The sequence below is a fragment of the Orcinus orca genome, chromosome 6 (assembly GCF_937001465.1).
Source record: "Orcinus orca chromosome 6, mOrcOrc1.1, whole genome shotgun sequence".
NCBI classification, from domain to species: domain Eukaryota; kingdom Metazoa; phylum Chordata; class Mammalia; order Artiodactyla; family Delphinidae; genus Orcinus; species Orcinus orca.
The window spans coordinates 97822190-97838639 of NC_064564.1; the positions used below are offsets into that span (position 1 = coordinate 97822190).

The 16450-nt window shown below is 43.8% G+C and overlaps 1 protein-coding gene across 4 annotated transcripts in view; it reads right to left on the reverse strand.

The window, feature by feature from the left end:
• Positions 1 to 16450, reverse strand: part of LOC101275752 (thioredoxin domain-containing protein 8) — a 709525-nt gene that overhangs the window by 660003 nt on the left and 33072 nt on the right. Inside the window, exons 4-7 of one of the 4 annotated variants that reach the window (XR_007477866.1) lie at positions 12996 to 13061; positions 12018 to 12076; positions 10128 to 10305; positions 8585 to 9884 (exon numbers count right to left, since the gene is read on the reverse strand). Coding sequence is in view for 3 of the 4 variants with exons in the window: in XM_049711001.1 (XP_049566958.1) it covers positions 10098 to 10305; positions 12018 to 12076; positions 12996 to 13061 (333 nt within the window). In the remaining variant the exon portion in view is untranslated. The other 3 variants (XM_049711002.1, XM_049711001.1, XM_049711003.1) reach the window with 3 other exon arrangements.

Consider the following 16450-nt stretch of genomic DNA (forward strand, 5'->3'; position numbering starts at 1 on the left):
ATACTTGCTGTGAACAGGTCCCATACAACCGCTTCATGTACACTATTCCATTTAATACTCACCTCGACCTTTGGGAGGCATCCATGATAGCCCAGTTTACAGATGAGAAAACTGAGCCCCAGCGAGGCCTCTGGCCTGGCAGTGGCTGAGTCATAACTGCAAATCCAGGTTTATCTGACTTTAGAGCCTGTGATTTCTTCCATCACCACACACCACCCTCACAGGAAGGCCTGAAAGCAAAACATGGTGATTCATTGCCTACCTGAATAATAGGGACAGGACTGGCCCTAACATGGGGTAGATTTGTTCTTGGCTGTGGCTACTATTCATCATGCCTGGCTTTGGATTCAGTAGACCAAGTTCTCACCCTCATAATGTGATCTGTGTGGGAGCCGACTATAGACCTGTAAAGTCTACAGAAACCAAGCCGTCTGTGACTTGTTTTTATATGTGTTGAAGACAAGCTAGAGAACCATGTAGACAGCTTAGCTCCTTCTAGTCTGTAGATTATGAATGTATTAGATTTGAGCACATTATCTTTCCCTCTTCCAAACCTGCATTTCTAGGCAGGAATAGAAATGTATTCCTGGCATTATTTGCAATCTTAGGGTTTCCTGTGTGAGTTTGGGCAGAAGTCATTCATGCCGCCATTTCTCCATCTAATAGTTACCAAGCTTCTACTAAGTGCTTGGTAATGTCCTTGGTACTGCAATGCACAGGGATGGAAAGCTACCACCCTTTTCCTAGGAAGCTAAGTCTCACGGGAGACAAACACAGGGTTGCTAGGTTTAGCAAATAAAAAATACAGGACACCCAGTTAAATACTACATGGGACATACTTACACTAAAAATTATCCTTTGTTTACCCGAAAGTCAAATTTTACTAGGCACCATGTATTTTATCTGGTACCCTAGGCAGATGTAAAAATCCATCACACCCCACAAAAGATGGTGGCTCTAATGGTTGTGCACACACAGCTCCACAGACACCCAAGAGAAAGAACGCTCTCCCCATCTGGGATAGCCGAGGGAGGCTTCACATGACTGTGTGGGCCCATTTGAAGGAATGGTGTGTGTGCTGGGTGATCCTGAAGAAGATTTGACAGGCAGAGATGTGGGGAGGAAATTCCAGATGCAGGGAAGAGTACAGAGTTTGACATAATGATAATGCCTGGGGTCTGTGGGCAATGGCAGGAGGGCAAACGTGAACATGAGGACCAGATCACGAACGGCTTTGGCAGAAAGATGAGTGATTCACTTCATTCTGCCATCAATAGGAAACCATCCCATCTCTGCTTTTTCCTTTATTTTTTCATATAATCAGACGTTGGCTACATTTTCACAAAATGGAAGCCATGGACCCATGTGACCATGAGAGGTAATTTCAGGTAGTAATTTCTGATGATTTGGGGTAGTATGGGGAATGCAGCATTAAATAGCCTTGACTCTTTCAGGGAGAATGTTAGTCCTTTTTGTTGTTGTTCAACTTAAAACTCTTAATTTTATTTTTATGAGTACACTTTAAAAAATTAATAGGCTTTTTTTCTTAAGAGTTTTAGGTTTAAGAGATATTGAGAAGTACAGGGAGTTTCCATATACCCCCTCTTGATACCTTTTTTATTCTCTTTCAATACTGATCACTCAAGAAGAAAGTCTTAATTTGGTGCTATTCTATCTTTAACACCTCTCTAATAGTTGTTCATCCTGTTGGAAGAGAGAAAGAAAAGAGAGGAGGAGAGGGGAGGGGAGGGGAGAGTAAGCACTCAGCCTTTGAGTCTTTGACTGGCCACATACCAAATTTCATCATTGAATGATTTTGTTTCAATGTATTTGCTTATTAATTTTTTTTTCTTCTGAGAACAATACTGGTTTTCTATTTAAGATATGCTGACATTGACAGATGGATAAAAAATGGATAATAGATAAAGAAGATGTGGTATGTAGTACACAATGGAATACTACTCAGCCATAAAAAAGAAGGAAATATTGCCATTTGCAGCAACATGGATGGACCTAGAGATTATCATACTAAGTGAAGTAAATCAGACAGAGAAAGACAAATACCATATGATATCACTTACATGTGGAATCTAAAAAAATGATACAAACAAAGTTATTTACAAAATGGAAATAGACTCACAGACATAGAAAACAAACTTACGGTTACCAAAGGGAAAAGGGTGGGGGAGGGATAAATTAGGAGTTTGGGATTAAAATACACACACACACACATATATATATACAGACATATAATAGATAACCAACAAGGACCTACTGTATAGCACAGGGAGCTATACTCAATATCTTGTAATAAATAACGTATAATGGAAGAGAATCTAAAAACGAATATATATGTGTGTGTGTGTGTGTGTGTGTGTGTGTGTGTGTATCTGAATCACTGTGCTATATACCTGAAACTAATATAAATCAACTATTTTTCAATAATAATTTTAGAAAAAGGTATGTTGATAAAAAGATTTGTTGCAAAATAAATGTATTCATATACAAGTAGTGAATAGGAGAAGTAAATGATAATTAAATTGGCAGGCAAATGACAAAAGCTTGGAAAATTTAGGGCTAAGGAATCCTGGCTGAGGTTGCGTTCTTACCTGGTGACAAGTTCCCACCCAGCCTTTTCAATATTGATGGAGGAGTTTTCTGGAGAAAAGCCCCATTGTTTTTAGGAGAATGAATAAGGCTCATCTGGGGGAGCAGTGGCTTTATAGAAATCCAGTACAGTCCGCCCTTCATATTCATGGGTTCTGCATCCACAGATAAAACCAGATACATATAGAAAATATTAAAAAAAAAATTCCAGAAAGTTCCGAACAGCAAAACTTGCATTTGCTGCATGAAAGCAACTATTTACACAGCATTTATGTTGTATTTACATCTATGTATATAATTTACATTGTTTTAGGTAATATAAGTAATCTAGACATGATCTAAAGTATCAGTAGAATGTCTGCAGGGTATATACAAAGTCCATGCCATTTTATATAAGGGACTTGAGCTTCCATGGATTTTGGTATCTGAGGGAGGTGTTGGAATTAATCTTCCATGGGTACCAAGGGGGCTGTTACTGAAATCATAGGTTTGCTTGAGGATTAAATAAGATAGTGTGTGAAATTAATAAGCCTCATTACTGATCATAAGAGTTGCAAATTGTTTTTGTCATTCCTCTTTGGTTCTAATGCCTCACTGATGGTTGGTTTGTTTTTAGTGTTTCCTTGCTTTATTTAAAAACCATCATAGCAGGAACTTCCCTTGTGGTCCAGTGGTTAAGAATCTACCTTCGAATGCAAGAGACGCAGGTTTGATCCCTGGTCGGGGAACTAAGATCCCACATGCCATGGGATAACTGCATGCTTGCGCTCCACAACTAGAGAGCCCACACACCACAACTAGAGAGCCCACACACCACGACTAGAGAGAAGCCCACGCACTGCAACTAAGATCTGACGCAGCCAAATAAATAAATATTAAAAAAAAAAACAAAAAACCATCACAGCAAACAAACAACAGGCTCAATACCCTTTGGTTCTACAGTGGCCATGGGTTTCCACTGAAATGCAGTTTAGATTTAGCAAAGTCATTTTGGTGTCCATCAGGTTAAAACAGAATTTCAGTTATCTTACAAGCTTGCTTTAAGGCTTAATTTGCATTTATAAAAGAAGTTTTAAAGCTTCCCATGAATGTTTGTGAAGTGATAAGAATTCTAGTTAACAAGATATTGTTGCCCACTTGGCACTCCATGGTTTTGCTTAGCTTAATGTTAAGAATCAATTAAAACCAAATTATTATCCAAGCAGGGACAATCCTAGGTTTTTCAGAGAGAAAAATGAGGATAAAAACATCAGCCTTCTCTGCCTCACAAGGTTATTTTTGGAAAGAAATGAAGTAATGCTGTGAACGGCTGCACAAAAACATTGCTATGCCGTACAAAGTTTGATTATTACCCTCACTGTAGCGTTGGGCCTCACTCATGTTTGTAAAACAATCCTTTGATGGACTTTATCAGTGGTGCTCAAATGTGAGTGTGCACCCAGTTGGTAGACTGGATTCCTCAGTCTACCAACAAGGTGGGAAGGCCTAGGCAAGATGCAGAGGAGTCAACATAAGTAACTCAGTGTCATTTCAAGGGTGCTGCTTCAAGGTGGGGATGTGCCTTCTGGGCTAAGAACAAGACTGCAGATTAGTGCTGGTCTCCATGGTCAATGAGGTTAGCTAAATGTGATGTATTTAGTATGTGTACACCTTCTTGCAACAGCTACTTAATTAAATACAAAGTAGAAAATAAAAAGAATAATCTGGGGCTTCCCTGGTGGCGCAGTGGTTGAGAGTCCGCCTGCCGATGCAGGGGACGTGGGTTCGTGCCCCGGTCTGGGAAGATCCCACATGCCGCGGAGCGGCTGGGCCCGTGAGCCGTGGCCGCTGAGCCTGCGCGTCTGGAGCCTGTGCTCCGCAACGGGAGAGGCCACAACAGTGAGAGGCCTGCGTACTGCCAAAAAAGAAAAAAAAAAAGAATAATCTGGGTTCCTCCCATGACCGCTCCCCAACCTCACCCAGCTTTTGATTCAGGGTACCTAGAGGCGGGTGGGGGGTGTCTGAGAATGTGCATTTCTACCAAGTTCCCAGGTGATGCTCCTGGTCCCAGAACCTCACTTTGAGAACCTCTATACCTAGCCATCCCTGACAAAGATGAAACCCTTACAGCAATGGCTTTCAGTCATGCCTCGCCAGAACCCACGGTGAGAAATATATTTTACATTGTGACCCTAGTATAAACATACATGTAACTAAACGTGTTTCATGAAATAATACTCACCATTAATGCAGTAAATGTACTCCGATATTTTTTGTTTGGTTTTAAGAAAATGCCTACTACACTGCATTTTATGAACCATCATTGGGTCCTATCTCAGCTATAAAACACTGTTAGTGCTTGATAAATAAATATGGCACTGGTAAAAATGCACAATGCAGCCATTAGACAACGTGACAGGAATTAAGTGATGTCCCATTCTCTATTCCTCTCAAAATAGAAAGGCCATTATCAAAGTATGGACCCTTCTTCTACATTTTTTCTTTTTTTTTTTTTGCGGTACGCGGGCCTCTCTCTGTTGTGGCCTCTCCCGTTGCGGAGCACAGGCTCTGGACGCGCAGGCTCAGCGGCCATGGCTCATGGGCCCAGCCGCTCCGCGGCATGTGGGATCTTCCCAGACCGGGGCACGAACCCGTGTCCCCTGCATCGGCAGGCGGACTCTCAACCACTGTGCCACCAGGGAAGCCCCTTTCTTCTACTCTTAAGCCAGAGAAATTATGTTGAGACCTTGGCTGCTGAAAGTGAGATGGAGAAGACTTTGGTTTCCAGGGAATTCTCTGGGACTCCGACACGTATCCTCTTTTACTGCTGACATGGAAGGCACGACTCAAATAACAATGAAGAAAATGAAACATCTTCTTGCTCCATCACGTACAGAGATGCTACAGAACGTGAAACGCTGGAGGCTGTCTGGGTGATTCCATCCATGGCACATCTGGGCATGGAATTCATCCTCCATCCTGCTTCTCTTCTCCAAAGACAATTTTGGGGGTGCCCTTTCCAGAGGCCAGTGACTTGCACAAGTTGACTGGTTACAGGTGGTCCTTGACTTTCATTGCTCCAACGTGCACACATTCAACGTTCATGCACAGAACTCCATCTTTCCACTGCCACCAGCCATAGAGTGATTTCCTAGCCATCTTTCCTACAGTAGCCGGTGCTCTGGGGATGGGTGGAGGCCTTAGCCAAGGTGATGGGAATGAGATAGGCTGGGACCTGGGACCTTTTACTGGAGTGCTTGCACCTGGATAAATCTCTCCTTGAGCAACAAAATACAAAGAAACTATAAATAATTGCACGCATGTGCAGTTGGGGTAATTATGAACAATAAGGTACAGAAAGGCCACAAACCAACTGCCATTTCTGAGGTGCAGAGAACAAAAGCAGGGCACTTCGCATCATGCCTGCACACAGCACCACCACGGAGGCAGGCAGACCGCCCAAGCTACCCCTCCTGCCCAACCCACCTTTCTGCCCCTACCCTCACTCCATTTAAGGAACCAGCTTCGTTTGCTACCCACTCCCAAGGGCACCTGTTTCTTATTTTTGCTCTCTCGTGCTGCAGCATGAGTCCCAGTAAAACCTTGCCTGAATTTCTCATCTGGCCTCATCAATTTCTATTGATTAAAGAGTCCAAGGACCCAGGTCGGTAACAGGAATATTCACTCTCCTGTACTAATGCCAGTGCTGGTCTAGGCCCAAGGGCCTCAGTCTGGCCCACAGCTCCCTGGCCACACTCTTTGACCTTCCAGAAGTCTGGCCCTTTAGAGCGGGCTAGCTCCAAGCTGAGATCCCTGGCATGGAAATCTCATCCGGCCCAGCCTCTGTCTAAGCCTTACTCACCTGGGCTCCATAGAATGCCATGTCTGGGGAATGCCGCAGAGTGACAGCTTCAGGCCCCACCAGGCTCTTGCTTTGGTGGAGAGAGGAACTCTTCTTCCTTTGTCCTGGTATATCTGGGCCCAAAGATTTAAAGTTTAGGAGCCATAAAACCTTCCATCCTCACCCCGGTGGTGAGGTCAGGCTAGTGGGAAACAGAAATGCCAGGCTTGATTTTGTTCAGGCAGACAAGCAGTGAGACCTGCCCGCAACCTCAAACAAGCCTTCAAGCCTTCATGAAGGCTCCCATCTGCCCCACCGAGGCGGGGTCTGGGCTGGAAAGTGGCGGCATTGTTACCAAAACAACTGGGTTAGCTGCCAAGAGACACAACCAAACGGAAGAGCAGGAGAAGGAAGGATTTCTTGCTCGCAGCAAGTCAGGAGAACACTGGGGATCTTTCCCAAAGCAGTGTCTCCCCAGCTGCAAAATTGGGAAAGTTTTAAGCTAAGGGTACATGCATATTTATGAAGGGACTTGAGCTGAAGAGAATTCATCACAGAATTGGGGCAAAGGTTGACAGAGTCCAAGCTTTAGTTGAGTGAAGTCAGGAGGGTCAGCAGAGGTCACCATCCTCTTTCCTTAGGCCCCAACCAATCTGGGGTCTCAGCATAGTTACATCCTCCACCTGGGTAGGGGTCTTAATTCCTGCAGAACTCAAAGATCTGTATCAGATTGTGATGTATATCCCTTGAGGAGGAACTAGGACTCTATTTTATCTCTGAACTATTGTTTCTTGACTACTTTTCATTCCTTTGTTCCCTTAAGATCATTAATTACTGAGATCTAGTCAAGGGCAAGCATTATGGCCAGGCTTAGATCACAAAATGGTTTAGGCCTAAAATGGCTTCTCTTATGTCAAAAAGCCGTATCTGTATACTGTATCTCCCTACTGTATTGCACAGGGAACTAGATCCAATATCCTGGGACAAACCATAATGGAAAAGAACATGAAAAAGAATGTATATATACGTACAACGGAATCACTTTGCTTGTACAGCAGAAATTACACAACATTGTAAATGAGCTATACTTCAATAAAATAAATTTTTAAAAAGCTATATCTGGTTCTTTTCCTTTGGGGACGCCCTACTCTGCCTAAGGCATCACTAAAAATAATTAAGATTTTTTAGTAAAAAAGAAAAAAAAACTTTCTTGGAATCAAAACAATCTTCTAATCTCCAAGTCCCAGGCTTTTTAACCTTGCGACCTGTGATTTTCATAAAACACTTCCTCATTTTTAAGACATCAGGTCAACAGTCATTTCATGGGAAAGCACTCCCAGGTCACATCATGGTCAAGTAGGGATAACACGCGCTCACAAAACACTAGTGCTTCTCCCCTATAGCCACGTTACGGAGGCATCTTAAAAAATAAATTTTATATTTTGGAATAATTTTGGATTTACAGAAAAGCTGCAGAGAGAGTAAAGAGAGTTCCCATATACCTCGCACCCAGTCCCCTGATGTTAATAAATTATCATAGTATATGTCAAAACTAAGAAACCAACACTGGTATGTTACTGAGGACTAAACACCAGATTTTACTTGCACTTCACCATTTTTTCCCACTTATGCCTCTTTCTGCTCTAGGTTCCCATTCAGGGTTCCATATTGAATTTAGTTTCGTGTCTTCTGGATCTCCTCTGGTCTGTGCATTGGGCTGAATACCAGCAAATCAGAGATGAGAAAGAGAACATGCTCCCATCCTATGAGAGTGTTTCAGCTTAAACATCCTAAGGGTCAAGATAAGCAACTCAAGGTTAAAGAAAGGTCAAGAGAGCTGTACCCCTCCCTGCTCCCTGCGGGAGTCCTCCTCTGTTTGTCCTTTCCTTAGTGAGGCAAACATTGATTAACTGATACTTGCATTTCAAGGGACTGAGATCAATTTATCATTCAGAAGGAGTACAACAGCCTTTTTATGACAGTTTGCTTTTAACCTTTTGCTAGTTTTTTTTTTTTTTTTTTCGGTAGGCGGGCCTCTCACCGTTGTGGCCTCTCCCGCTGCGGAGCAGAGGCTCCGGACGCGCAGGCTCAGCGGCCATGGCTCACGGGCCCAGCCGCTCCACGGCATGTGGGATCCTCCTGCACCCGGGCACGAACCCGTGTCCCCTGCATCGGCAGGCGGACTCTCAGCCGCTGCGCCACCAGGGAAGCCCCCAACCTTTTGCTCTTGAGCTAACATTTAATTGTGAGATCAAGGAGCTTGACTACTCCAGGTGCACATTATTTCACATTTTAACATCTTTGAAATTGAGACGCCCCTGACAAGGAGTGGCATCTCACAATCACAGTGGACCAGGTGGCAGGTCTGACTTGGTTGTCACTGTCTGTGTGTGCACAGACTCAGCCGCAGCTATTCATGTGTGGTCACCTGGATCAATTTAGGAGCCTTGTTGATGCCCTATAGGTTGAGTTTCAAATGTCTTTTAAAAGAATACACTGTCAGTATTGAAATGAAAAGTTACTGTGGATGCAGAAAGGCCTGAACACACAGCAGGAGGATATACATTTGGGACCGGTAAAGGGACTAGTCATTGTTGGAGGCAAGACTGCAAATCCCTGTTTTCTCAGAATGCAGCAACCCAGTGCTTTACAGGACCCAGGAAAGGAAGTTGGATTACATTGTGTTACTGAGATATATGTAAATGAGACATTTCACCACATGCCAGGGCAGTGCTCCTGAAGGGAGAAGAAATTCCTATCAATCCCCTAGAAGAGATGAAAGAAATTTCAAAGCACTGGATTCTTCTGGGAAAATTTGGGCAAGTCATTTTGAAACAGGATGGAAGGGGGCAGGGCACAACCTTTAAAAGAATGACGTAGCCCGAGGACATGACAGAAACTGATTAGAACCAAATGGGTCCAAGATGGCAGATGAGTCGATTTCCACTAGACCTTCAGCCTCAGTATATGCACATTGTAACACATCAGCAAGCTAAATGACATACCCACAGGCGCCATGACAGTTCCAAGGCCAACCGCAAGGGTCAAAAAGTGGGCAGTGGCCCAATTCCTGAAAATCCCAATCCCTTCCCCCAAATAGTTGGAATACTCCTCGCACTCATTAGCCTATGAAATTATCCACCCGTATAAAAACTGACAACCCCGTACCCTGGTGCCACTCTCGCCTTCTGAGATGGCCCACACTCTGTCTGGGGAGTGTATCTCTCTCTAAATAAATCCACTTCTTACCTATCACTTTGTCTCTCACTGAATTATTTCTGCAATGAGACATCAAGAACCTGAAATTGATTAAGTTCTGAGGCCAGGTGTGCGATCTCAGTTAACATGGGTTTAAGTCCCAATCTGGGTTTTGGCTGGGTTTGAGTCCTGGCCCGTGGGTTCAATTCCCAATCTGAGTTGCACGGTTTCAATTTAACTAGATTGTGTCTTCTATTCTCTGTAAGAAGAGAGGGATAAAAGTAGTACCTCATTTGTAGGTACTGGTGTCCTGGATCTAAATCTTAAGCAGCTCACGAGAGCCTATTAGGCCCATCTTTTCCCAGCTCCATGTTTAGTGACATCATTTGGTAGCTTGAAATCTACCAAGTATTTACACCAACGAAATTGGCAATCACTACAAACTGGAACTTTTTTCTTCCCAGAGAGCCAATTAAACATTTATTAGTACATGGCTACTTACAGGATTGTTGCAAAGGTTAAACAGGGTGATGGATGCAAAAGGCTTGAAACTGAGCAGGATCCTGTGAGCCTCCTGGGCACAAAAGCCTTTCTGTGTTCCGTTTCTTGTTTGTTGGAAATACGCTTCATTCAGCCTCCATGACCTTCCCTGAGTTCCAAGGGGCAGGTTCAAATAGTTGCTAATCAGGGAAGGGAGGGGATGCGGAGACAAGGGAGGAGGAGTCAAGAAACAATAGTGCGAGGCTTCCCTGGTGGTGCAGTGGTTGAGAGTCCGGCTGCTGATGCAGGGGACGCGGGTTCATGCCCCCGTCCGTGCAGATCCCACATGCTGCGGAGCGGTTGGGCCCGTGAGCCATGGCCGCTGAGCCTGCGCGTCTGTGCTCCGCAACGGGAGAGGCCACAACAGTGAGAGGCCCGCGTACCGCAAAAAACAAAAACAAACAAAATAAACAATAGTGTGGCCTTGGGACGAGTTCCCGGTTCCCGCTCAAGGGATATATATAAAACAATATCTATGAGTTGTTTTGCAGATACAATAAGTCCCTTACATACGAATGAGTTCCATTCCGAAAGTGTGTTCCTAAGTCCACTTTTGTTCGTAAGTCCAACAAAGTTAGCCTTGGTACCCAACTAACACAACTGGCTTTAGAATACTGTACTGTAATAGGTTTATAATACTTTTCACACAAATAATACATAACAAACACAAAAATAAAGAAAACGTTTAATCTTACAGTACGGTACCTTGAAAATTAAAGTAGTACCAGCTACATCACCACTGCTTTTATGCTTGCTTCTGGACATCCTGGGCTTGAAATAAAGATACTGTACTACTGTACTCTATACAGTACTGTAAAGTACACAAAAGCACAACCACTTGTAGAGGATGCACGCACATGACAATGTACGCCAGACACGTGAACTAACTTACGTGACTGCACATGCGAACTCACGTTTGCATCTTTGAAAATTCACAACTTGAAGGTTCGTATGTAAGGGACATACTGTACCGAAACCGCCACCAGGTGGAAGAAGTTTACTGTGTGCTGCCCACAAGCATGCAGACCCCAGAGCTGCTGGAATCAGAAGGTTGATGCTACTGGCTCCCAGTTACCTCACCACCAACCAGTCAGAAGAATGTCCACGAGCTGATCGCGCCCTCCTCTTTGAACCATTTACTATAAAACTCCTCACTACCCCCTTCAGGTCAGGACACACAGTTTTGAGGGCATTAGCCCACTGTGGCCCCCTTTGCCCAGCAAAGCAGTAAAGCAATTCTCTTCTACTTCATCCAAAACTGTCTCCAAGATTCCATTCAGTATCAGTGTACAGCGGCTGAATTTCGGCTACAGGCTTGGCATATTGCCTAGCATGTAATAAGTTTTTATATATGTAAGCATAGCTGTTTATATGTGCTTTTATCCAATGACACATTTCTAATATAAGGTGATGTACTGGAGAATTTGGTACTACAAACAATGACTCAATGGGGAAGAGGCCTCTATGTATTTGGAGTGCACCAGGCCAATAAGACAGTTATTTGTTTCTTCATTGCTGAGGTGGATCCCATCTTCCACAGTCTCTGGAAAACTTTCTCACTGAGCTGGTATTCCTTAGCTGTGCAGGGCCTCTGCTATGAAGGACGCTGCGTAAGGAATGTGCTCAGAGTAAGTGGAACGGCCGAGTGAGAGAATGCAAATGCCACAATCTCTGATAGCACAAGAGTTCCAACAATTTTTGCAGTGAGATGGCAATATGGGATTCAACCTGTAAAGCATTAGGAGAGAGATCAATAGAACACTACAATGTTTGCTGGAAATAAAAACACAAACACATTCACGGTGGCCTTTTAAAACGTTGCAAGTATGTCTTGTCTTGGAGATCAGCTTACATTAGTTCTCGAATCTTTTCTTCCAGTTTTTTAGCATCAGTTCCACAAAGTTCAAAAATCTGTTCACAGATACACAAAGGTGAAATAGTTATTGGTTCAAACATGGCAAAGATGAAGCTTTGAGGAATTTTGTTCCTGGTTATAAACTTATCCTCTACTCATTTCCATCATCTGCAAGATACTTTAAACATACATTAAAACACATTAAATTCCTGATGTTTTAATTATTTGGCAGCTTTTCAAAATTGTTTATGCTAATATTTTGCCAGATTTATATAATTCTCCACGATGTTCCTCTAAATTAAGATCTAAAACATATCATGTTGTTGGAAATGAGGAAACCCAATCGCTGAAACTTCTCAGAGCGTTTATACACTGATCTTGAGGGCTTGTTAATTCATATACATGATCCCCTGAAATCAAATGGCTTGTGATTTCCCATGCCCTGACTTTAGCCCAGGTAATAGTTTAATTAATTGATTCATAGAAGCACATTTTCTTTTCAAATTCTCACATCTCTGAATCAGGATGCATTTCACAGGGGATGGTATATTTTATTTGGAACACTTTTCAGTAGGAGATAAAATAAGGGTGCCTCTGTCAATGCACATCTTACGTTTGATGAAATATGGAAGTTAGAGACCCTTAACTATTCATGATCAGTTTAGTACCAGTTGTATGAGGTGGGTGGAGAGAAGGAAGAGTGTGGGTAAAATGAGGCTGAGATTGGGTGAAGACTTGAGTTTCCAGTGAGGGAGGTTTCAGCAGCCAGAAATGGTGTTAGGACATTGGGGGCAGGGGTTAGAAAAGTCTAGAACTAACTTCAGTGCTCAGTGTGCAGCAGAGAAGAAACTATGGCCACATCTAACGATTCTGCTTCCCCTTATAGCAGCATGGTGCCTGTGGGCATCATGGTTCGTTCTGTTCCTTGAAAGTAAACCCCACTCTGTGCGTCTGTCTTGATCCCGTTTCACTTACCGGCTCGCTCAGGGATCCACTTCTATAACAGCAAATTGCTCTTTTGATTCTTGAGAATAGGGTTACCTAAGTGGGTGGAGAATTTCATGATTTATCTGGGTTGTCTGGTTTATAGCCATCTCCTCTATAAATAGTTCTCTTGGCCTTGGCCACCAGGGGAGGAAGGTGTCAGAAAGGATCTGCAAAAGGCTCTTTCTTAAGAGTCAGTGGCAGCGGGACGGTGCCTCTAGGGCATGAAGGGAGTTTCATACTCCTCTCAGGCTAGAGCAGGTACCAAGACAAGAAGTCCTGGCAATAACATAGGCAGGGCTTGGCCACCTGAATGACCAGACTTGGCTGGGGACAGGAAAAGGATGCTAAGCTTAGCCAACTGACCAAAGTACTGAACCCATTGCCAGGAAACTCCTGACCAAGGTGAGGCAAAGGAAGACTTGGCATCCTCCATGAGGCTGGAGGTTGGGAGCTTGGGCATACTTTTTTCGCTTGGGGGTATTAGGACTTTCTAGACAGCTCGGTCTGGTTGGAAAGGAACTTTGTCCCTTGTCTCTAACCAATGCTGGGGTGGAATGCAGGGTGGGAGAGGCTTGGGGTTCACCCCAGTCTCAGTCTGTCTTTCTCCATGGGAGCTGGAAAGGTACTATGTTTGCAGTGGTTCCCGTTTATCCTTCCTTGTGCCCTCTGTCCAAGATTCCTCCTGAGTCTCTAGTCTCTACTCCTCTGCTTCAGGAGTGGCTTGACTCCAGTGAAGGGCACACGTACTAGGTGAGCAGAAGAAAGGCACTGGCAAAGAAGGGATGAGAAGTTCCCAAGGTGTGTCTGTTCCCCACGACCACCGCCATGTAATTCTAGACAGTCCCCCACCCCCCCGCAGTGGTCTAGAAGATGATATTTTTGTCATTCTTATGGCAATAACTCTAGTGGATCTGATTATGCCTCCTTATCTTAGGATCTCCCCCACTGCCAAAAAGCATTGTGGAACCAAAGAGAGATTGGGGGCTCCTAAAGGTGGGCATCTCTCCTTGGAGGACACTGCCCTGCACAGAGGGCTGGCACAATCTATGAGTGTATTAGAAATAGGAAGGCACAGGCCCGAAGGGAGATTTCCAGGGAGGGGTGATTTCCATGACCACGGGGTTGTGGCATGCCTGTGCTGTGACTTGGGCAGCCAGAAGCCACAAGTGCACTAAGAGCCTTGGCTACTGTTGAATGTGACTCCTCTTCCTTTTAGATACATTAAGCCTAGTACAGGGCACCATCACCCACCCTCGTACCTGAGCCAGGAAACTGAGGTCACTTAAAACACCATATACATTCAGAACATTGCACACATGTCAGCATACAGTTTGGGGAGTTATTACAAAAGAGAGCCCACTTGCGTAACCATGTCCAGATCAAGATGCAGATAGAGCTTTAGTCCCTCGCTCCCAGTCATCACCCTGTGCCCCAAGCCAAACACTGTTGTGGATTTTTCACCATAACTGAGCTTAGTCTGTTTTTGAACTTTTATAAATGGAATTCTACAGTATGTCGTGCGTATTCTTCTGTGTCTGGCTTCTTTACTCAACGTGATGTTTCTGAGATTCACCTGTGTAATGGCCATACATTCATTTTTCAGTGCCGTTTTTTAGTACTCTGTTGCACGACTATAACACAGTTTATCCATTTGGGCTGTGACCAAGAGTGCTGCTAGGAAAATCCTTTTCCACAACTTTGTGGGGACATCTCTGGGGGCAATGAGCACCCATTCTTGTTGGGTTCTGTTGTCTACCTGACAGGGGGACTCCTGAGTTCAGCTTTAGTAGGAGATATCCAACAGTTTTTCGAAGTGATTGCATCAATGTACACTCCACCAGCAGGGGATGAGGGTTCTGGTTGTTCCACATGCTTGACAACACTTGGTATTGCCAGTCTTTTTCATGCTAGGCATTCGGGTGGCTTTAGGTGACATTAAATTTGTCTCTGAATTCCATGGATTTTTATCCCATCAACTTCCCTCTGGGTTTTAGTAACAGCTTACAAATTGGTTTCTCTTTCTCCAGTCTGTGCCCCTGAGGTCTCTTCTCCCCCTTGAAGCTCAAAAACACACATCCCATCATGCTTTCTATGTGAAATTCTTGAGTGTTTCTCCATCATCATAAAATCCAAGCTTTTTTTTTTTGCAGTACGCAGGCCTCTCACCATTGTGGCCTCTCCTGTTGCGGAGCTCCACAGGCTCCGGACGTGCAGGCTCAGTGGCCATGGCTCACGGGCCCAGCCGCTCCGCGGCATGTGGGATCCTCCCGGACTGGGGCACGAACCCACGTCCCCTGCATCGGCAGGCAGACGCTCAACCACGGCGCCACCAGGGAAGCCCAAAATCCAAGCTTTTTACCAGAATTCCTCGACCTTGTCCTTTCTAGCTCCACTGTCACTATCTACCGTAAACTCTGGACTCTAGCAACACTTTATAGTTGGATTTATTTATTCATTTAATAAATACTTAGTGAGTGCCTACCATAAGCCAGACATACGGTGAACAAAACAAGACAAAAGCCCCTCACGGAGCTCACATTCTAGTGATAATTTTACAATTCTATACTACTGGTGTATATGATTATCAAATAATTCCTGACCCGTACCTGTGACATTTTTTAACTCTCTGCTTCTTCCCAGCTTTAAATCACTTGCTAATCTTAAGCATCCTTTAAGATTGAACTCATGAAGACTTCCCTGAAGTCCTTCTCTGTCATCTCATAGTATCCACTATTCTAGTGCATTCCACGATTAAAGAGTTGATTTTGTTACCTGTCTTCCCCACTAGACCAAGGATGGGGACTGTACTTTATTTTCCCGCCCATAGTTTTAGTATCTAGCCCAGAACCTTACCCAGAGTAGGTGCTCTATTAATGGTGTTAGGCCTGAAATGAGCTGAACTATGCTGATTTCTGGTCACTGAGGTCCGGGTCCAAGATTCTGTGTTAAGTTTCGGGGATTAGGTGTTATCTATTTCATTCTTTCTTTGTCCAATTTGCCAAAGACAAATTTTATATTTGTGTCTCCCTGTCTAGCATGGGCCTTTGCATATAGGAGTTTAATAAAAGTAGTTAATAAATAAGGAGCAGCTTATGGATAAGAGCTTATTTTATAAGTAACTTTCTTTGGAAAGGATATATATGCAAGGCCGTTAACATACAATTTCTGCTCAAAATATTTTCTCATTTTAACCTGAATGTTTGGCTGTACCTCTCAAGCACATGCTCCACTCTGAAGCATTAGGAAGCAGTGTTTACCTTGTTCTCCTCAATGCCTTCATTTTTCATGTACGGCTGCCACCCTAGCAATGACTGCTAATGAAAATTACAAGCTCCAGTTTGCAAAGACCAGTGGAATATGGAGTGGCTGTTCCAGCATTAGAGAACCAACTATAGCCAACAATCAGTTAAAAAAAAAAAAAAAACCCTGAAGTTTTATCATGG